We start from the raw sequence: 23,143 nt of genomic DNA, 5'->3' as shown, positions 1-23,143 counted from the left end.
TGTCTAAATGCATTGTTGAATTAAGCAGTTGAACAGGTGGAAGTTGTGCACAGAGGAAATACTTTTTTTTTTTTCTCCATATAACTTGGAAGTCAACTGAGGATGATGCGTCACAGATCGATACCCATTCATTCATAATTTAAGAGTCTGAAGAACAATGTGGGGGGAAAACGTTGGAATGACGCACACAGCAGCTGTGAGCTCCACAGAGACATTTCTGAGTCCACTTTTCTGACTCTCTGTAGATCTGATTATATGTTCGGACTGCTAGAGTGCTGCGCCACAGGACTGTCATTACATCGATTTCCTGCTAGAGCAGCGAGCAGTGTATTTTTAGTGGAAGTGGGTCCAGGTACATGTGGTGTGAGTGAATCACTCCTTCCTGTTGTTTTTTTTCCTCTGGTTGTGGTTCATCTCACTTTTATATTTATGATGTCACATTTCTTTCACTGTGTAGATTCCTATTTCATGCCTTATCCTTGCTGCTGTCTGAACTATGCAGCAGGATATGTGCGTTGACGGGTTAACTCTTTCCCCCCAAACAAATACTAGAGCCAGAACTGACCTGACCCTTAGCTTACATCAGGGGCTTGAGGTGGAGTTATCACAGTCAAAATTACAAAATCTAATGACCAATCAGATAGCAATAAACTACAGGATAAAATTCCAGTGTGGAGAGCAAAAGCAGACAGGACACACCTGAAATGACCTCTCAGCTTCTTTTGGAAATCTGATAGTTATCATTTATTCCTGTTAGCAGATATTTTCATCAAAGTGCAGAAATTAACTTTTCTGGATCACACTTAAGATCTGCGTAAAGCTACATTTTTTTTCTTTATTTTCATTTGGAGCTTTTCTTTTTACAACTCTGCATCATGGTCCTATTTCAGGGAAATTAACACTCCTTAATTGTAAATGATGAAGAAAAAAAAGTAGATATTCATTTCAGGTTCATACAGCTAAAGAAAGCCAGAGTGAAGTGTTAATGTGTCTACCACTGAAGTGAGATCTTTCAGCTACTGAAAGTGATGCGCCAACACTGTTTTTGATGACAGATGTAATGAGGGAGAAATTGTAGAGTTAATATTGCAGATGTAAACAGAGCTCAGAAAAGGCTTGGTGTCATTGTGTTTGTAGTATCACTTGCTTTTTGTAAGATCTTTTGTGAGTTTTGATACATCTAACAATGTGGTGCTGGTGTGACGGGGAATAAGTTTTTCTTTGTTTGGGACATCTATTCATCTTCATCTATATCATAGTTTACCAAGATAGTCCAACCCCCTCATTTTAGTTCAGGCAGGTGGCTGCTCGACTATTCCTTCAATCAACATCAATGTTTACGGAAGATACAAAACTCTGTTACAATTTTACACTTGTAAGAACAAAGAAACCAAGCCCTGTGTTTCTTCTGCTGAGTAGGATTGTGTTTCCTGTTTTTAAGAAATTTCTAGGATGCTGATTTCTAGATGCTGCACATCTGCCGTACACTTCACCTCCTTCTTTTCTTGAAATAGGTGCTTTATGATTTAAAACAACATGTGTCAGCTTCACTATAACAAAACCATTGGAAATAGGTGACTTACAGATGGCACTCCCCTCATTCGTTTTGTTGGCGTATTGCACAACACAGACACATCCACACAGAAGTATGTAGAGATCAGAGCTGTGTCAGCTGTTATGGGGTCGAGTATGAACCACGCTTAAATGTGACCATATAGAGTATACAGTATATCACCAAAGGTTCTGCTTGGCGATGACAAACCAGGAGTGCAGGTGGATCAAAAGTATTCTGAATGGATAAGCCAGCTGTGTAACTGTCTGTTACAACCCGACTCGTGAGGGGAAAGGGAAGCAACATAAAACCCCGGTTCTGGTGTAAATAATAGAGTTATTTATTTGCTTCAACGGAAAACTGTGCAATTAATCAAAGGGGAGGTGTACAAACGAATGGGGAGGAGGTGGCTACTTAAAAGACACAAATTTACAACTTAAATCAACTCTAACCTAGAGCGACATAGACACAAAATAACTAACACAACCAAAACTCCCCTCGTCACACATAACAAACATCATTTCACAAAGGTCCAACAAAAGTGTCTGCCCCTGAGTGCCCGCGTCTGCAGTCTCTTGAGCCCACTGCTCCACGTGGATTGGTCTCGCCGAACTGCCCATCCGCCAATCGCAGCACCCTGTGGGCAGCACCCTCTCACGCAAGCACACTCAGAGAGAGAGAGAGACACACACACCACACACACACAGACACAGACACACAAAGCACCATCTCGCAGACATGGCAACCCTGCCCACTCATAATGCGGCGGCGGCCGTAACACTGTCTCTTCATTTTGTACTGCTATTAATGACAATGGAACACATTACATCTGTCCTGGGAGCTGGCCCACACGGTGACGCGCTCTGTGTCCTCCGATGCGCCCCGCTGTCCATTCTCCTGCTGCAGGGACAGCGGCTCTGACTGTCTCCGCCACCGGGTCTTTCCAGCACACTGTTTCCACAGTGCTGGAGATCAGTCAGATCAGTCAGACCAATCAGACGCTGCGCCTCGGCCGCAGCGCATTTAAAGGCGATGAGAGGTGCTCATTTGATTGGTGAAAACAGCGCTCGGCTGTGTTAAACCCACTCACGGGTTTTCTCCTCCCTCTGCCATTTGCGCGGGGGAAGGCATGGACGCGCTCCTCTGCGCCTTGACTGCACCTCTCTTGGCACTGCAGGAAACTTGCAAAGTGCACCAGTCACGCCTTGTCCGTGCGGCGAAGGCCAGCGCAGGGCAGGTGTGCCTGCACTTGCACCTGGTCTACGTAATTAGAGCCCTTGAGGTCTAACTTTCAGGTTGGAAAGTCTGGGAACAATCTTTTGGGTTGCACTCAGCATTTCCCTGCTTCACTTGTGTTCCCCCCGAACAATCCATTCTCAACCCCTTATTATCTATTTATTATTCTCAACTGAGCTGATTTATCTTTCAAAATTAGACTGTAAAAGCTTTCTACATTCATCTTAATAATTGTTTTTTTAGCAACACTTCCTTGGAACAGAAGGAGGTACAAATGTTGGGTCAGCCATTCACTGTATACTACTGTGGGTAGGTACTACTGATGTCCTGTATATTCCCAGAATAGCCTGTGGGAAAAAGGTCCAAAAAGCCTCTCAGGATCTGACTCTTTGCAGGATCGTAACAGTCAAGTGTTAATACATTGTTCACATCAGTACATACCAAGCTTGGCTGACAAGGTTATAATGAGTAACTGAACAACTTGATTTTCACTTCTACCCTCACGGACTGTCTCAAGAGTTTTCCTGGCCGGAGGCAGAAGTTGAGGACTTCACTGGGCACACGCTCACGTTCGCCCCCAAATGCCGAACCAAACATCTAACCAACATGTAAGGTTAAGAGAACAAAACAAAAACTTTCCATTGCAACCCTGGGGCAACCTAAAGCCTGACCAAAAGTAATCTTCAGGGAACGTAATTGTTGAACGTTCTGGAAACTGAAAATTATTAGTGGGGGTTCAGGGCCACGAGGGGCTGGAGCATATCCCAGCAGGCAAGAGGCAGGGCACTACGAGCAATTTAAAACCACAATTAACCTGGTGAGTATGCTTTCAGACTAGTAACTTTCTTGTTGTGAAGCAACACTGCACCTCTTTGCAGCCCCACTTAAACCTTAGTTATATTTACAACATCTTTCTTAGGCCTTGTCTCCCCCCCCCCCCCCCCCCCCCCCCCCCCCGCCCCTTTTTTTTTTTTTTTTTTTTTAAATAATGCAATCCACATGCACCAGGCAAATTTGCTGATGTGCTTGAGGCATGCCAAACCTATATTTGGCAGTGTTTCCAGACATGAAACCCATTCCAGCTAATCAGAGGGAACCCCCATCATTCAGCTGTGACTTTTAAGAAACACAAACTTTCTTTCTCAGAATATACATGAAACCACAAAGTCAGAATTTTCCAAAATCTTCACTTTGGCTACAGTTTTCAGAAAACACAGTTTTTAGTGAAGTTAAACTGCTGTTTTGTGTGGATGACAGGCATACATAAAAATATATAAATGCAGTTTCCCAGATACCCTGCTACATTTAGTCCAGGTTTGTGAGGCATACTGATGTGAGGCCAGAAGACTCATGACTCTTTATGTCAAATATCTTTTGTAAAAGGAAACTTTGAGTTGGCTAACTGAAAGGATTATCAGTGTCATGTGACTGCTCGGAACAATCTCTTTGCCAGGGCAAGTGAGGCACACAGATGAGAAATATTTAAGTGTGTTGAATCTGCACACATTCCGATCTCCATGTTATCCACTAAATTCAAAAATACATTGAAGGTATTAACACCTTTGTTTCTCGTCTTACCGTGCTCTCCGTCTTAAGTTAAAAATCTAGATGAGGGTGTAGAAAACCCAAATATTGATACTGCTGGCCTCAAAAGACTGAGATGAAGAAGGCCAGTGTCAGCTCAAGACTACAAAGTGATGGTCCATACCATCACAGTAACTTGTATCTACTCATCCCACACAGCAGAGGTGTTACCTGTTGAAGTCTTCCCTTTAAATACAGTCATGTTGGGGCTCAGGAATGCTTTGGCTGAAGTTTATCTTTTCTTTGCCAGCCATCATCTCTCTTTCATCATCCTGTTTCATGTTTCTTTCTTTTAAGATCTCCACTTAAAGAGAAAATGAGGTGTTCAGGCGTCTGTAGCGCTCCTGGTGTTGGCAAGGTGCCATAACAACAACATCCATCATCACCCTCCTCTCTTTCTCTCCCCGTCCTTTCTCTCCATCCCTCTCGTCCCTCCCCTTTTCTCCTCCTCAATGATACCCGAGCGGACCGACCAACCTGCATCCTCGCTCTCTTGTAGCCAGGCTTCCCCAGCTGTTCCGCGCTACCCAAACGAGTCTGCGCAATGGGCGCTCGTCAAGTGTAGGAAACCAATAGAAGCGTCTTTGCTGGCGAACCGGGAGAGAGCGAGAGACATCCCAATAAGCACTCAGACTCAGTGGGGATGAAGACGGACTGTTTCCCCCGGTAAACAAGCGGAGCACGAGCCTGGAAATCACCGGCGGAGAGTGGAGGGGGGGATTTCGGGGACACAGCCATGGCGACGGGAGGAGGAGGCGTGAAGCGAAGGAGGAAAGCGGGGCTCCCGGGATTGTGTTGGAAAACCTGCTACTTTCCCATTTTGTTCTGGGTCGTTTCTGTCTGCGGAGAGGAGAACACGCTGATTGTGGAGGTAGGCGGAGAGAGATTCCTCCGAGAGCGCACAATGTACATACTCAAACACAAACATGGCTATGAAGAGGAGAGGAGAGGAGTTAGGTTAATTTAAGTGTATGTTATTTTCAAGCCCTTAGCCTCTGTTTTTTTTCCCGTATAGAGGATGTGGGAAGGTGCTTCGCTCCATCAGTTCAGGTCCATTTTAACGCACGCAGAAGGAGCGAAATGATGCGCTCCTCGAGATGTTTTTGTAAACATTTTACAGCCTCTGTTTCTTCCACTCATCCTGCCGTGAAAGTGATACCTACCAGTCCTGTGAGAAGGAGAGACAGGCGCATAAAAGATTTACGAGTTAGTGAGCTGAATTAATTACAGAGAACAAGAGAGCAGCATTGGATCCGCTTGGCTGAGAATCCTCGCGCCACTCTTTGTTTTCAGGCGCGCGCTGCCCGTTTCCAGCAGCCTCTCAGTGAATCTACTAATCACTAACAAAGGTGGCTTAATATCTCATCAGGAGCTGTTGTTTCCGCCTGATGATGGACATCAGAGCTCAATTGAAGGAGCTCTTGAAGCGCAAATGATTTCTTCCGCTGGTTTGTTTTTTTTCATTCACGCGGGGGAGGGAGTCAGTCCAAGATGGTGAGGTGCTGCATGTGCAAAGTGTCAAACAGCCTCAGAGGAAGCGGCCTTGAATGCGCGCGCGCACTGAGCGGCAGATTTACAGGCTGTTAATTGTTGTCCTTTATGAGTTTTTAATCCCATGTCTCTTGTGCGCAATTGGATACGCACACAATGTTCAGGGAGGGTCAAAACGCTCCAATGTGCACATGCTAATGGTTGTGTGGCGCATCCCCGCTGACTGGAGGAGTCTGTGTAATGAGCTCTCTACCCACGTTGTCAATAAATAGCCATCAGCATGCAGAGAGCATTACAGTGAACCTGAATGAGAGTGCTGCTTTCATGTGTGCTGAACAAAGCATCTCTAGACCCCCTCCTCCTCTCCTCTCCCTCCCTGGCTCCAAATATAGCCTCCTTCCATAATTTATGGAAATGGCAGTGAGTTGGAGGAGAAGAAGAAGTGCAGACAGATGTGTTTCGTTTTGAGTTCCTCTGCTCATGACAGCCAGTCAGGGCAGATGTTGAGAGCTCTTTGTTTCACATGAAGGGCACAAAATGTGGCACTGTGGCTGTATGTCCCGTCTGTAACATTAAGGTCATATACTGTGTTAAGAAGAGCTCACTGTACATTTTGCTCCCAGGGAGACGTGATGAGCAGTGTTTTTATTAAGTGATGTTTGTGCTGCTTGTGACACTTTCATTCAGACAAAGGGAGCGCCTGTGGCTGTGTGGAGCGTGGCTGCTAACAGCCTGCTATGTCACGCTGCTGTACAAAGGATGAGATGTTTTCACTGAGCCTTGTTCTTTTTTCTCCCTGAGAAATCATAATCCTCACAAAGCTTCTGCTGGAACATGTCATGCTAATGTGGTCACACAGAAACTGTACATTCCTGTCCTCTCCACATCAAGCTTTTTTCTCAAATGTTACAGTAAACATGCTGTGAAATGTGTGCTGCATGAATCCTCTTCATATTCAAGACAAAGGTTGAAGAGCGTACGCTAGTCTGTGTAACGAGGAGTGAGGAAACTAAAGGACACTACAGATACATCTCACTAATTATACTTAATCAGTCAGAAAATGTTAAATACACTCAAAATCAAAACCAAAAAAAAGAGACTTCCCGAAACATGCTTTGTAATTCAGCTGTGAATACAAGCCTAAAAAAACAAGAAAATTGGCAAATTCAGACTATTTGGGAGCTAACTCGATTGTTTCCTGAAGAAAGCAGAACTCAAATTTCTACATCTCCCCCTCCACACAGATATGTAACAGGTTTCATGTTATAAATGCTTCTCAATATTGACACATTTTTCAACATAGTAATTATCTTGTGTTTCTAAAGGTATTTGTAGTGGCGCCCAACTTAGGCTCTGCAGTGGTGTTTACACAACTCTTGGCATTATCACTCCAAAAACTGAAATCAAAGGAGAAAATGTTGTTTTAAGTGTGATATGAGCCACATTCAGCCAGGGATGGGTACAACCGATATAGTATCGACGCCTGGTACTTGGTAATCAGTACTTTACACAACCAATTTTCTGTACTTTTGTGTGTTAATGTGGTCATTAATATTTGTTTAGTAATAAAATCTCAAAGTTTTTCATTTAAACACATATTCTCACCTGGGCTTGACATTAACTTTTTTGCTCACCAGCCACTGTGGCCAGTGGTATCCCTGAGTTACTAGCCACTCAGTATTTTCACTGGCCACAATTTGTGGTAAGATAATTATGTTCAATATGATTAAAGCCGATGATAACATGCTAAATTTTACCTTAAAAAGATTTACAACCTCTTTAAATGTAAATGACCCCTATGCACACTCAAAACAAGACTACATTAATGTTAAAATCCACAGGTCCTTAATCAGGTATTCAGCTGTGATAAAGTTGTGTGTAACATTGTGCTCCTTTCATATGAAAATATGCAGTCTATTAAGACATAGTAATTAGAATAGTAGTTTGTTATTGCTTATAATAAAATGGTAAAGGGGATTAATTGAACAGATAAAAACTCAGCAAGAGACACTGTCTGCTTAAATATTTATTAACGATTGTGATCAGAAAATCTTTTTTTTTCATGAGAATGACAATGAAGGAGAGGTAAATTAAATTTCCTCAGAGCTTTCATCATCAGTCATTTTTTTGCTTGTCTTTCTGCTCCATGTTTGAGATAAAATTCAACCCGCCAAAGTGGCCAGTGGGAGTGGTGGTGTTACCAGCCACTGCTGAAATCCACCAGCATTTGGCCGGTTGGCCGGTGTAAATGTCAAGCCCTGATTCTCAGTATCTACATGGGCAATGCTGTGTTCAAATCCAGCATGGAAAATCGCCTACTCTTCCACACTCTCACAGTAACAAAGATGCATCTAGGTATCAAAATATGGTACCGTTTTATTTTATGAGAATTGGAACGCAGTACTACAGACAGAATTCATCCATACTTATAAAAGTTCCTAGTACCTAAAATGTCTTATTTTAAGATATTAAATGATCCCTAAATTGCTTAAAAATGTTGCCAACAGAGTAAGAAAAGTGTACTTTTTTAGCTTCTTGTATCAAGGCATTACTCCAGTTTAAAGAAAGCAATTTATGCTTCATTTTATGGTTTATTGTTTTTCTACATTTCTTAAAATAAGTCCTCTTAAAGTGATACTCCACGATGGAACAAGTTGGGTCCTATCACAAGGTTTAGGGCAGAAATTACCCCTACAGCAGTGTTTTTGTGCAGCAGAAGCCCAGAGCGCTCGCACCAAACACCCCCTCCCTGCTCGTCAGCCGGTTTCCTCTGCACTCAGACGGGGCCATTTTTTACTTGACCAAAAACAAATAAACGGACTCCCACCGAAAAAATCTGATATCGGTCTGCATTCACACTTTATTAAGACAATTTTCAGCGCGTTACGTTCACACAAAAACACCGCTAAATAAGGCTCTAGTTCTCATCGTGTCGTAAAACGGCGCTACCTCTGCTGCAGAGCCACAGCTGGCTACGAGGAGCTCGCTGCTTAGTGTATCAGTTCGTGTGCGCGGCGTGCCACATATAAACAAACGCAGGTAGTCTGCCAGGACGAAGAGACACGATGAGAACTAGAGCTTTATTTAGCAGGGAGGGGGTGTTTGGTGCGAGCGCTCTGGGCTTCTGCTGCACAAAATCACTGCTGTAGGGGTAATTTCTGCCCTAAACCTTGTGATAGGACCCAACTTGTTCCATTCCAGAGTATCACTTTAAAGGTGCCATAGGCAGGATTACCCAGGTAAAATGGCGATTTGATAACCAGCACAGCTCCTCAACAGCCCCTTCAACAAGAACATGAACACTTCTTTTTGCTCTTCTTCTTCTTCTTCTTCTTCTTCTTCTTCTTCTCCCTCTTGTTCCTCGTGCTGTCCTCATTTAACTCCTTGGTGTTTTGGGGGTTGGAAGTCCGACAAGGCAGGTAAATATGCGAGTCAGGACTTCCTCATGCGCGTTCATGAGAATGAAGAGCTTTACAACCAATCGCGATGAAAGATGAAGCGCCACCCCTAGACCAATCAGGATAGAGCCTCGGGAGCTCTTCTGATTGGTCAAGTTACCTGGAGAAGTCGAGAATCCTTGTCAGCTCATAACACAGACAGATGGAAATGCTGCAACCTTGTGGTAGTGCAATTATACTATACACTCATAAAGGGTTATCAATGGATACTCTAACATTTACTTCAAAGAAAACACAAAAAAATTAGCATTGACTAGCTAAATCCTGCCTACGGCACCTTTGAGGCAAAAACACATTGTTGGTTTAATTTTTTGTAGTGAACAAAGCCCACCAGTTGTTATCTTTGAAAAACATCAGTGTGTTAATAATTCAGTGTCTTCATTTTATTTCTTGTCATTTTTAACAAATCTTCCCCCGTGAAGTCACAGCTGACTAAATCAAACACTTCTCCACATCACAGTTTTTTTTGTGCACTCTGTGTGTTTCTTTGTATGCTGTTTATAAGATTATGATCTCTAATCTTGGTTCTGTTTTCCTGGATTAACACGGCAACAAAGACATGAGGTTGTTACAAAACACCTTAAATGGTAATTCTGGTGTGGTCTTAGAGACCATCGAGAATTTAGTCGACACTAATAATCAAACATATCTTCGTTTTTGAGTTTTTAGTGTGAGTTCACTGATGTTGATGTTGCTGATGCTGTTTTTGTCCCCTCACGCTTGTATTTGATGGTTGACACATGAACTCTGGGGTGAACTCTTTGCTGAACTTTTTTTTTTAATATACACACCTGCTGAGGTCTCTGAGTCAGAGGTTTGATCGTGACTTTGGCTGTTGAGGTTTATATTTGTGTAGGCTTTTCTGTTTCCTCTTTCAGCTGCATGAAAACATGTTTTGATCATGTACGAACCGCCTCTGATGTATTTATTTGCTGGACTTTATGGTAAGCTTCAGGCCAGCTTTTGGTTTTTCATAATCTCTGTGAGTGATCTTCTGTTGTGATGTGCCCGTCCACACATACTGGTGTGAATGTTCAAACATAGTGACTCTAACTAAACAAGTTTCTGTAAGAATCGATTAGAAGTGATTTGGTTCATCAACAGCTTTTACCTTTATGCTTAACTTGTTAATACTGTATATTATACACTGGAGCAGCCAGGCTTGACAGTCAGCGGTAGTGGCTTAGAGATTGAAAGAATGGCTTCACTTTACCAAAAAAGACACTAACAATACAAAGTGCAATTTGTGCAGTGCTGTAATATCATATAAAGGTAGCAACACCACCAACATGCTAAAATATTCGTAGACATACAACATTTAAATACCAAGGGTGTGCTGTCATATTTGTTTATTCATAAATTCAATAAAATGTTGTTAGCACAGAAAACCTGTAAAGCCCTATTTTTGTACACAGAAAATTCACAAGAAGAATTACTAATGGAATTGTTAAAAAATCTGATCAATAAGTGGAATTGATAAGGGCATAGGTATTAATTAAATCTTACCAATACCCATTCCTAGACTGAACACTGTGGTTTAAGTGTAATGGTGTCTAGATGACCTTCAAGATCAGAATTTTTGGGCATCTTTACCTGAGACCGGGACAGGTCTGTTCAGTTAACAACAAGCTGCAGAGACTTCTCCGTCAGAGATTTGTTTTTCATATTTCTGGAGCACATTGTGAGAGTTTTACTGATTTGTGGCTTTAAAAGCAGGATCATTAAAGTCATCAAAATTTTTGAAAACTTCTTTTAAAAGAAGTATTTGGACCTGAGCTGGGGTGATGGATGAACTAATAGTACCACTTGTAAATATATCCTTTGGACGCTACATCCCCTGGATCAAACACCTTTATTTTGAAAAGAACTCCAAAAACTTAAGTCCACTTGGCTCAGGCATAAAGTGGATCAAACATTTCAGCTATGGACCCACTTAACGCAGGATTTGGCTGTGTGTCATTAGGTGAAAACAATCCTCATTTTGCATGATTTCTGGCAAAATAACTTCCCTTGCTTGAACTGGTTCATCTAGAACCTTCTGGGACTCTTCAGCAAGGAGACTGCTGATGAGGGCTGTTTCTGTTGATGCTCAAATTTATCTTTTAAGTATTAAAGGATAAGTTCGATTAATACAGCTCTTACATTGTTTATAGAATGAAGTAGAACAAAATACTCACCCAGAAGGCTTTCCTGATCCAAGCAGTGCTTCAGGAGATATTTAGATCCAAAATCGTGCAGCGGACGTCTGTATAATGGGATCCATCGGGGCATAGACAGCGCCACACCTAAAACTGCATTAATTGTCCAAAAACTTGTGTTTTTCACCAATATTCCATCATGGTCCGCTCCAGGTTAGTCCTCTGCTGCAGTCTGTGTCACTCCAGACAGCGCTGTGTGGCTGTACTGACCTCTGTACTGACCTCTGAACTGACGAAGATTGTGTTTACGTTTGCCCCTCTGCGGATGCACAGTACACTCTGGAGAGCTGACTCCACTTCCTCCTTTCTTTAAGGGGTAAACATAGTCTTCGTCAGTTCAGAGGTCAGTACAACCACACAGCGCTGTCTGGAGTGACACAGACTGCAGCAGAGGACTAACCCGGAGCGGACCATGATGGGATATTGGTGAAAAACATGAGTTTTTGGACGATTAATGCAGTATTAGGAGCGGCGCTGTCTATGCCCCGATGGATCCCATTATACAGTCGCCGCTGCACAATTTTGGATCTAAATATCTCCTGAAGCACTGCTTGCATCAGGAAAGCCTTCTGGGTGCGTATTTTGTTCTACTTTATTCTATAAACAATGTAAAAGCTGTATTATAAAAGGTGCTTTTTGTGCTTTACAACTATTAGTTCCAGGAACTAAAAGTTTGTTCATGTGGCCTATTGTTAAAGAGAATGGTGGATAATATGATTCAGGCCAGTGACGTATGGAAAAAATGTATAAGTATTACACACCAACAGCAAAGATGACACCAGAGAAGAAGACAAGCCAGCATCATTATATGCAGCAGATGATTTAGATTATCATTAACTATTGATGTGATGAGGATACTTTGCCACGCATGTAGGTATGTAATACTAAACTAGGATCAGCTCAACACGTTCAGCTGAAGGTCCCCAGTTTACTGGTCACTCTTGTTGGAAATGAGGTGAGTTGTATGACATACATCTAAGTGTCACTCCTACTCTGCTTTCCCATACTGCCTTGCAGGGTACCTCTAACTGGGTGCTCAGTATCTTCCCACGCTGCTATCCTGACAGAGCTACTTTTCCTACGCTGCCTTACAGGGTACCTTTAACCGTGCACTAAGTCATGTTCCCACACTGTTATCCTGACAGGGTACATTTTCGCACTGCCTTACAGGGTACTTTTTACTGTTCACCTCAGTTAGTTTCCCATACTGCGATCCTGACAGGGTACCTCACAGATAGTTTGTCACTCTCAAATGATGTCTTTGTTCTTAATTCCTCAAATACTTAAACTACTTCTTATTGGAAATGTGATGCTATCAATCTAACCAAAATACACTAAAATTATTAATCTGACTCCAATCTCCTCTCACCTCTTTCCGCGCAGTTCGTTGATGGGGAAGGATCAGGAGACGTCCTGGTTCTCAGTTGAACACAAATTTATTAACAATATGTCAAGAATATGCATTTACAGAGATCTCTGGAGCAGCCTCATTTCCCTGTTCCCTACATGTTGCAGAGACAGTTCATGAGACTGACCCTGACTCTCTCCCTCAGCACCAATATATAGTCGCTAACAGAGCTTCTCTAAGGAATGTAGGTTGAGTCATCTTCTTATTGGCTCTCCAGGTGTTGTCCCCCTCTGATTGGCTGCTGGCCGTCTTCTGTCTCTGTCTGTGACTGGCATTCATCAAGTGGGTGATCAGCCCCCCTTCACTTATCTGTGGAGAAACTGTTAGACACACAAATCTCGCTTCCTTCCTTCCTTTAATTGTTTACCTTCCTCACTTCGACTGAAACACCTCAACTCTAATAAAGTAATTGCTGACTTGCGTTATTCGTGTTACACAGTTACTTCTTTTTATTATTGGGTATAAACATTAACTTCACTTGTGGTCAATCTCTACTCTGGGTGCTCCATAAAATCCCAGGAGTCCCCAGCCCCCCTCAAGTGTCCTGCAATGCATACCAACAACAATGAGCACATGTGTACAACCAAGTTAGTAAAAGCACATCTGTTTAGTATTGTTAATAAAAACATGTCTACATGGGCTATATATTCTTTCACTCTTCAAACTGTAACATCAGGCGCTGACAGAGACATTCACACTATCAGGCTCAAAGAAGACAGTTGTTTAGGAAATATTAAACCAAGTGAGTCACAGCTGGGTGTGAACTTATTGTGGACGAAGAGTGAAATTTAAACACTGTGGGTGCTCCACCAATCAAAACGTTCAGCTTACCGGCCTCCATACTTCCTGGACATCTGGAAAGTACAACCCCGCCGCAGGCAGGGCTTTAAGAGGTAGAGAACCCCAGAACTTAATTTAGACACTAGTTCCTGTGGTGGAAAAGCACCTTTTGTCTTATTGATCACTTCTATGCCTGGGATGACTTCAGCTCAGCGTTTGGATTCTGTTATCTGCTCATCATGAGAATGGTGTTGGTCATCCATCAGTAACATGTCGTCCCTGCTTGCCTTCAGAGTGACACAGAAACACTCAGGTTTGTTTCCTCAGCCTGTAATCACAGAGGACAGATTCCTCTCTGCAGTGAAAACACAGATGCTTGGTAAGCAGACACAGCGGAGGGAGAAGGAGGCGTACGGCTCTTTGTCTGACTCACTGCTTCATGCTCCTTTGTCTGTTTGCCTGTTTGCACATTAGGTCAGATTTCTGTGGTCACTACCTACTACTGTGTTGTGTAATAAGTATTTCTGGCTAGCAGGTATAGACTGCTGCTCTGTGGGCTGTAGCTGTTAATGCTGGTTCAAATATATTTAACTTTATGTGGTACAAAATAATACCATACCATACCATACCAGCTTTATTTATAGAGCACTTTTAAAAACAACCACAGCTGTAGACAAAGTGCTGTACAGGTAGATCAAATGAAATGATAAAAACAGATAATTAAAAACAGACAAATAAAAGAAAAACATTTTAAAAACAATAAAAAGCAAGTAAAAGGGAATAAAAGAAAATAAAAGAGAATAAGACCAGGCAAAGAAACTAAGTCTCGCTGGAGTTAAAAGCCAAAGAATAAAAATGGGTTTTAAGACGTGTTTTAAAAGTGGACAGTGAAGGGGCCTCTCTAATGTGCAGGGGAAGACAGTTCCACAATCGGGGAGCAACATTAGAGAAGGCCCTGTCCCCTCTGAGCTTCTTCCTGGACCTTGGTACCTGCAGGAGCAGCTGGTCGGCCGACCTGAGGGACCGAGAGGGTGAGTAGGGCTGAAGAAGCTCAGAGAGGTAAGGCGGGGCAAGGCCATTTAAACATTTAAAAACAAACATAAGAATTTTAAAATCAACTCTAAAAGTCACAGGCAGCCAGTGGAGTGAAGCCAGTACTGGGCTGATGTGCTCTCTTTTTCTTGTACCGGTTAAAAGTCGTGCAGCGGCGTTCTGGACCAGCTGCAGACGGGAGAGCAGGGACTGACTCACTCCAACATAAAGTGCGTTGCAATAATCCAAACGTGATGAGATAAAAGCATGGATCACTGTTTCAAAGTGCTGCCTGGACATAAAAGATTTGACCTTTGCCAACCGCCTTAAGTGATAAAAACAAGACTTCACAACATTTTTAATTTGGCTGTCTAGTTTAAAATCACTGTCCAGCTTAAAACCCAGATTGGTAACAGTTGATTTAAAATAAACTGTCAGGGGTCCAAGATCAACAGAGGTGGACTCACAGGGGCCACTTGGTCCAAACACCATAACCTCTGTTTTCTTTTCGTTACAGTTTAAAAAGTTCAGGGCCAACCAAGATTTAAGGTCTTCAAGACAAGCAATAATCTTTGATGCTAAAAAATGATTGACTGATTGATTGATTGGCTGATTTGTAGAGGATACACTGGCACTCTAGATGCATCTCTGGTCACTGGATGAGAGCAGTTTTTCTTTAAGTCAATGTGCCAACTCACATTGTATCCACTACGCTGTGGTCTGGCTGCGCCCTGCTACGGCAGGTCGCAACAGATACAGCACAGGAAGTCGTGCACGGAAACAACCTAAAAACGCACTGTGACTTTCAAAATAAAACAAATGGTGTCAAAACCAGATCCTGTTTAACTTCACTATGACAGCAAACCAACACAATGAGTGCAGTAGGGCCAGGAGTCAACAGGTTTAGCAGCAGTGGCTCATAATCAGAAGGGAAATCAAGGGGACTCATCTGTCTCGTGACTCCAACTCTCTGGAAGTCCTGCAACCTGCTGGGCTGAACACGCAGGTGGCGTGAGTTTACGGATGAGAGAGCACGCAGACAACACGCAACAGAGTGAAGTTGGACCGGAGATTTTGGTATTTTTCCTGCATAATGGAAAAGCCAGTCTAAGTCCATGCATTGACTTTAATTGAAACCTCTCAGATTTGTGATGGATCTGAGATGGATGTGAGTTGGCTGTAACTGCTGCCTAGGAAGCCCCAGCTCCACCTCTTTGTTTGAATCAAGGTCCACACATATTTTGGTCAAGTCAGCAGTATTTCTAATAAAGCAATCATTGCTATTCAGCTTGTGGAGCAAGTGGGCGACGTCACTGAGACAAAGCCTGTGTTCATTCAGCCTGTGGAACCGTTAATTACTGCTAACGTTAGCATTGCACGTCGCCTTACAGTGCGTTATCCAAAAGGATGTTCAGTCAAAGAAACAGACTCTTCTTCAAAATGGCTGCAGGTATGATCACGTCAATGATGATGATGATGATGATGATGGTGATGATGATGATGGTAAAGATGGTGGTGACTGCGCAGTACATCCTGGAAAGGTGGCAGAGTAAAAAAGAATTATTGCTATGATGAATAAAAATGATGTAATGACTTAAAACATCGAGAGCACAAAAACAACAACAGAGCAGGGAGGGAGGAGGGAGGCTGAGGGTTTTCAGAGATAGAAGTGTTTCCAAACCTCCTAGGCTTTTCTTTTTTTTTTTTTTTTCGGTGTGTTTTTTTCTCCTCTCTCCCAGGAGGACAGGAGCTCAGGGAGAACTGCTGGTCCCTGGGGTGTTGTAAACACTACATTACTCCTGAGATGTGGGCTAAATGAGCCTGCAATGCTGCACTTACTGGGAGCGTGTGTGTACGTAGCCTGTGTAGGCGGGTGTGAATCCAGCGCTGTTACTAGTAGTTTTAATCTTTGTCCTTATTTACCATCTTCAAAGTGAAGCTTTGGAGTACGGCTCCTGCGCTTCATATCCACACCTATTTATTGCTCTGGCTGTGCTCAGAAGGCTTTGTTTTGTTTTGATGGACAGACTCATTTTCGAACAGTCCTTCCTCTCTCGTCGTCTTTGTTCGTCTGTCTTGTCTTTGTCTCGAGCTTTTCTCACTTCCCTCCTCTTTCCCTCCTTTGTCTTTCTCTCCCACCAACGCACACTCTACCGAACGCCCCGGTGCGAGCTGCAGCTGTAAATAAGCAAGGTTGTCATTGTGCTTTTGATGAGAGTATTGTCCTGTTTGTATGCAGCGAGCCAGGGACGAACTGCCTCAGAGGACCAGTTTGAAGTGCTGAGAAGCAGAGATGTGACTCAGCTGAACTCAGTGAACCTACCTTTTTAAATAATTGACATGCTTTCCGAAGTACTATGATAGAAAGTCCTTATATGCCTCACTGCCTGTCATGCTGCTTTAGTTCAACAACTGCACACCTGCGCAGCACAAATCTGACGACAAAGCTGACCGAGACTTTGAAGATAATCAGTTTGATCCCATTTTCTGACAAGAGTTTGTTTCAAGTTATTATTAATAAAGTGATTGTAGAGTCTTTTTGGTTTCTAATCTGGGCATTTGTACCTAAATAAGTGATAAATCATTAAATCTCAAAAATGTCAGTGTAAATAAACCCACTTCAGGATTTAAGCTGGGGCCGAAAGGTAGTGAAGTTAATGTTGATCTTGTATGGTGCTGCAGTTCCAGCTCAAACCAAAGTATAGATATAAATGGCTGTAAAACTGAATTAAACAAACTGTTTTCACCTCACTGCAACTTTAACTCAGTAGAGCAACGGTCAGTACTTAGATTTAATGAAAAGTTTCATTGCACTCTAAACTGCATCAGAGAGAGAGTTTGGTCCATATTGACATGATAGCATCAGGCAGTTGCTGCAAATTTGTTGGATGAACATCCATGATGAGAATCTCCCGTTCCACCACATCACAAAGGAGCTCTATTGGATTGAGATCTGGGGACTGTGGAGGACATTTGAGTACAGTGAACTCATTGTCATGTTGAGATGATTCCAGTTTTATGACATGGAGCGTTATCCTGCTGGAAGTAGCCATTAGAAGATGGGTACACTGTGCTCATAAAGGGATGGACATGGTCAGCAACAATACTCAGGTAGGCTGTGGCATTAAAACAATGCTGTACTTGGTACTTGGTACTAAGGGGCCAAGAAAATATTCCCCACACCATTACACCACCAACAGCTTGAACTGTTAATACAAGGCAGCATGGATCCATGCTTTCATGTTGTTGATGCCAAATTCTGACCCTACCATCTGAATGTGGAGCAGAAATCCAGACTCATCAGACCAGGCAACGTTTTACCAATCTTCTATTGTCCAGTTTTGGTGCTGCTGTGTGAATTGTAGCCTCAGTTTCCTGTTCTTAGCTGACAGGAGGGTCACCCAGTGTGGTCTTCTGCTGCTGTAGCACATCTGCCTCAAGGTTGGACGTGTTGTGTGTTCAGAGATGCTCTTCTGCAGACCTCGCTTGTAACCAGCGGTTATTTGAGTTACTGTTGCCTTTCTATCAGCTCCAACCAGTCTGTCCATTCTCCTCTAACCTCTGACATCAACAAGGCATTTTCACCCACAGAACTGCAGCTCACTGGATATTTTCTCTTTTTGGGACCATTCTCTGTAAACCCTAGAGATGGTTGTTGGTTAAAATCCCAGTAGATCAGCAGTTTGTGAAATACTCAGACCAGTCCGTCTGGCACCAACAACCATGCCACGTTCAAAGTCTCTTAAATCACCTTTCTTTCCCATTCTGATGCCCGGTTTGAACTGCAGCTGATCATCTTGACCATGTCTACATGCCTAAATGCATTGAGTTGCTGCCATGTGATTGGCTGATTAGAAATTTGCGTTAACGAGCAGCTGGACAGGTGTGCCTGATAAAGTGGCCAGTGAGTGTGTTACCATCAAGCTTTGATCAAAGTTCAGCAAATACCAGAGAGCATTTAATTTTAGGCTGTTGTCACTTCACAGGGTGGATCATGACCAAAAACAAACAAAACAAATAAAACAAAAATTTGTTATACAGATTAATACAGGTATGTAATACCGATTATTAGAAGGAGGTTGATAACTGGTATTTGGAGCTTATATCCATTTGCGGTCAACGTGAAAATATTGGCAGGAAAATTTTGAATAAAACAAACTCCAACACTGAACTCTCTTTTGATGCTTTCAAGCATATGTTTATGAAACAGCTCAGAGTCTCAGCAGCATGTCTTAAAGAGTGAAAAAAAAATGGCTCTGCTCGTAACCACTCAGGTGGTGTTGTGGGAGGGATCAGTGAGGATAGGATTGTAAATACAGTCTGAAACAGGCTTAGAGTGGGAATGACATGCTGAACATAGGCTGCAGGCTGAACTCGAACCCAGGCCACCAGTTTGAGCGCTAACCTCATAGGGCGCAACTAGACTGCTAGACCATCTGCGTCCAAGAGAGTCGCGTTTTTACCACATTTTTAACAGGATGAGGTAATATCACAAACCTCAGAAATGTGGTGACCTCCTTTTACCATTTTGACCAATTAGAGCCAAGTACTCAACAGTTATTGTTTACTTTATCTGTTCTTATTTCTCAGTTTTCTCTGCCTGAAACTAAACGTCTGAGCGTGGAACCTCTCCTGACTTTCCCTCAGTTTGTGCCTCTACTTTTGTCCCCACTGTCACCAACAAATCAACAAACAAACAAACAAACAATGAGGCCAATGTGATCCTTAGTAGGGCTGCAGCTATCGAATATTTTAGTATTCGAGTATTCTACTGAAAATCCCATCGATTAATCGAGTAATCGGATAAAATGTAAAATGATAAAATGCTCAAAATGTTTGTTTAGTTAAAGAGCAGTTATTTTTCTGATACAGCATGTCAATAAGAGCACTTGCTTTGGTAGCTCCAAAATTTGTAAACACACTTTGACACATTTTTTATGCCTTGTACATCTCATCAAATGTTATGGACTCAAAAGGCACCCGTTTGGTAGAATGACCCATTAGTCTCCAAACTCCAGAAAAGAAGCTAGATTTGTTGCTAGTTGCTATTTTGTATAAGAGGTAGCTTGAGGGGTCTGAAAACTCTCTTAATATGGCTTCAGCTCTATTTGAAATACCACTCTTTGATCTTTTTTAAAATTAAACGATTCCTCTAGGCGGAGAAAATTACTCAAGTAATTTTTGTAATCGAGTCCCTCGAATCATTCGAGGAATCGTTTCAGCTCTAATCCTGAGGGTTGAAATGATTACAGTTTGTGTTTGCAGCTGAATCCAAAACATCAGTGTACTCTCGAGGAATAATAGCTGACCAATCATGAAAAGGTATTTTGACTTCCCTGTGAATTAAACAAAGATATAAAAAAACAAGGGTTTGGAATAATTTTTGTTTTTGTTATGTATGTGTTCAAAACAAAGTGCTTGGAGGGAACAGAAACCACAGCTAGTGAGTTCAGTCGGTGACACATGCAGGAGGTCTTTACAAAGGAAAGTGCATATTTTAGTGCATTATCTGTTTTGTGTGTCACTTGTTCTACTTTGGTTTTGTTGATGTTTGCTTCATTGTGAGGTTTCCTGCTGAGCTCCATACTGTCACTGGTTTTGGGATCAGCCTCATTTGCATAAAGCTCTACGAACAGGGTAAAAAGGGTGAGAAGATAAAAGAGGACGAGTTGTGTAAGACTGCAGCAGGAGACGGCGTGTCAGGCGGTGAAGGTAGAGAGGCTCCAGATACTTACAGCATAAAGGCGAAGACAGACTAGAGGAGGAGATGAGCTAAAGAGTGAGTGAGACAAAAATGTAAATGGAGCAAGAAATATTGACACGCCGAGCAAAGCTGACTATAAGAAGGCAAAGAAAGAGATTAAGTTAAATCACAAAAAGGAAAGGATAAAATAGGAATGAGACAGCTCACAGACTGTTATGTCTATGACATGGAGACAAAACTGTGTCTGAAACAAGCAGCAACCTCCTGTCTAAGAATATGAGATGATGGTGAAGTGCTGAAATCCGCTGTTTCTTGAGTGTCTGCCTGAGGCTGGCTCTGGAAGTACTGGAAGTACTGGAAGTCACATACACACCAAGCCAAAAAAAAGCTGTTTTCAAAGCAGAAATCAACCTATTTACAGCCTGGTTCAAAAACAACTGTTGTCTGACTCGCTAATTCTGACTACCAGCATGCACTGTACGCAGGATGAATTTTTTTCTAACTCGCCATGTTCAGAGGATAGTAAGATTGTGAGCTCGCCCAGTCAGAAGCACAGCTCAGCTCATGTGACTGACAGGTGCCCTACAGCTGTACTCTAAGCCCTGGTCACTTCTGATATGTCTGCGATAGCTGATTCGCTTCAAAAGTCAGTTTCAGAAACAGACAGGCGTGTTGAGAGACAATGTCTATCAATTATACAGCCTATGATCTGAAAATGTCTCTTGAAAAAGTCAGAGTGTGTATTCTGCTTCCTGATGTTTAGGGCTGAACAATTTATCGTTTTCAGATCGAAATCGCAATTTTAGACAATGCAATTTTGAGATCGCCAAAGCAGCAATTTTTGCAGCGCTCCTGACTGACTCAGGATCTGTTGTGTCAAATATTATACACATTCTGTTTAACAAATTTGTAGACAATCTTTATGTTAAAAGTGCCGGTAAGCAGGTCAACAACACAAAGCCTCTGTTTAGGAGTAGAAGTTGATGAAAACAGATTATCATCACTATTGATGATTAAAAATTGTGAATTGCAATATCTGCCAGAAAAATTAGATCTTTTCCTAAAATCGTTCAGCCCTACATGAGAATATCCCAAAGCTTGATTTGAAGAAAACTGTGAATCGAATTGAAATCACAATATCTGCCAGAAAAATCGCAATTGAATCTTTTCTAAAAATCGTTCAGCCCCACTGATGTTCCAAACATGGATATAAGGTTAAAGTATCAATGCAGGATGTTCAGACTAAATGTGTGCAGGTTGTCAAACAGCTTCACATTCATATGTTGCAGAAATCCTTCAACCTGTAAACTGCTCAGAATGCTCTGTTTTAAAGGGCCTCAAACACTAAGGTCTGCCCATAGCACCGCCCCTGACATGAAGTGTTTCAGAAAGAGGCTGATTTAAGTTTTTTTGTTTTTTGTTTTTTGTTTTAAAATTGCAAGAAAAAAAAGGTTTTTTTTGTTTTGTTTTTTAGCTTTGCATACGGTAGGAACATTGCAGGGATACAGGATTATAAAGCCTTTAAAAATCACAAATACCCCCTGTTAAAGCCAAGTGTTTTTAGAAGACTTGAAGATAAATATTTTGGAAAAAATGCTTCTTTTTTGTGTTTAGACAAATCCTTTTTTTTTATCAAGAACCTGTCATGTGCATTACAAGAGGCAGTCAGGGAATTCAGCTCAGTGTGCAGAACAAAACGCCTGAAACTATAGGCTTCGTCTCCCAAACTTACACTGATTAGAAAACTGCCATTAGTCCCTCTTTCTGTCTGTCTCTGTCACAGGAGCTCTGCCTACAAGTGGAAAGCTCTTTAGTGCAGTTTTAAAATTTCATATTAATGCTGTCATTTAGTAAAACAACAATCCTCCTTGTGTGTTATAACTCACGTGTCATCTGTCTATCTTTGGAATAGCAGGATGAGTTTGGTGTTACGGGCTGAAAAACCATAAGAGCCTAATGGGAAGCCGTGGTGTGGAACATACAGCTAATGGAGCATGCACTTCACTTATATCATGTTCAAAACATGGAAACACAGCATAGTGCACCCCTGCTGCACATCTCACTGCAGGTTGCAGCTCTCGAAGGAATTCCAGCAGCGTGAGACACTGAGCTGGATGGAAATGTAAGTGCAGTTCTAATTAAAAATGGATATCAGGCATGGCTCTTTGTGTGTGTGTGTGTGTGTGTGTGTGTGTGTGTGTGTGTGTGTGTGTGTGTGTGTGTGTATGTGTGTGTGGGGGAGAGCATCTTGCTTCTCTGTGAGCTCCCTGGGTGCAGCGCAGGAGAACATGGAGCGTGGATTACACTTGATGACTGTGGCTGCTCAGGAAGAAGAAACATTTCACGCCGAGATGTAAATTTAATTATACAATAAGCCTGCAGCTAGTGCAGATCATCACAGTGTAGCACTGTAATGATCATCACTGATCATATATTAATTGTATATTTGTGGGCGGATTTTACCGCCACAGGATGTAGAAAAACACAAGATAATGTTGCACAAGTGATTGAGTACACATACTTCCTGTTGATTTTCTGTTAAAGTGTATATTTTAGCGTCAAAGAGGACTGATGTGATTATGGTGAGGGTCTTTGTCTCCATGGTAACATTCTGTTTGTATGACGATGTAATTTTAACGAGCATTCATGGTGCATGATGAGCTGTGAGATGTTAACAAGAAGTTCTCCCTTTGCACTCGA

The 23,143-nt window shown here is 42.2% G+C and overlaps 1 protein-coding gene across 1 annotated transcript in view; it reads left to right on the top strand.

Annotated features, from left to right (window-relative positions):
• Positions 1–4,878: 4,878 nt before the first annotated feature.
• The window catches only part of mmp24 (matrix metallopeptidase 24), a 117,810-nt gene continuing 99,545 nt past the window's right edge, over positions 4,879–23,143 (top strand). Inside the window, exon 1 of the mRNA XM_074665485.1 lies at positions 4,879–5,243. Within this exon, the coding sequence (XP_074521586.1) occupies positions 5,109–5,243 (135 nt within the window). The 5' untranslated portion in view covers positions 4,879–5,108. The remainder of the gene's footprint in view (positions 5,244–23,143) is intronic.

Source organism: Halichoeres trimaculatus, unplaced genomic scaffold, assembly GCF_033239565.1.
Source record: "Halichoeres trimaculatus isolate MK-OKI-2021-1 unplaced genomic scaffold, fHalTri1.1 fHalTri1_scaffold_1, whole genome shotgun sequence".
Taxonomy (NCBI): domain Eukaryota; kingdom Metazoa; phylum Chordata; class Actinopteri; order Labriformes; family Labridae; genus Halichoeres; species Halichoeres trimaculatus.
The sequence above is the reverse complement of the archived record's forward strand: the minus strand, read 5'-3'. Positions and strand labels throughout refer to the sequence as shown.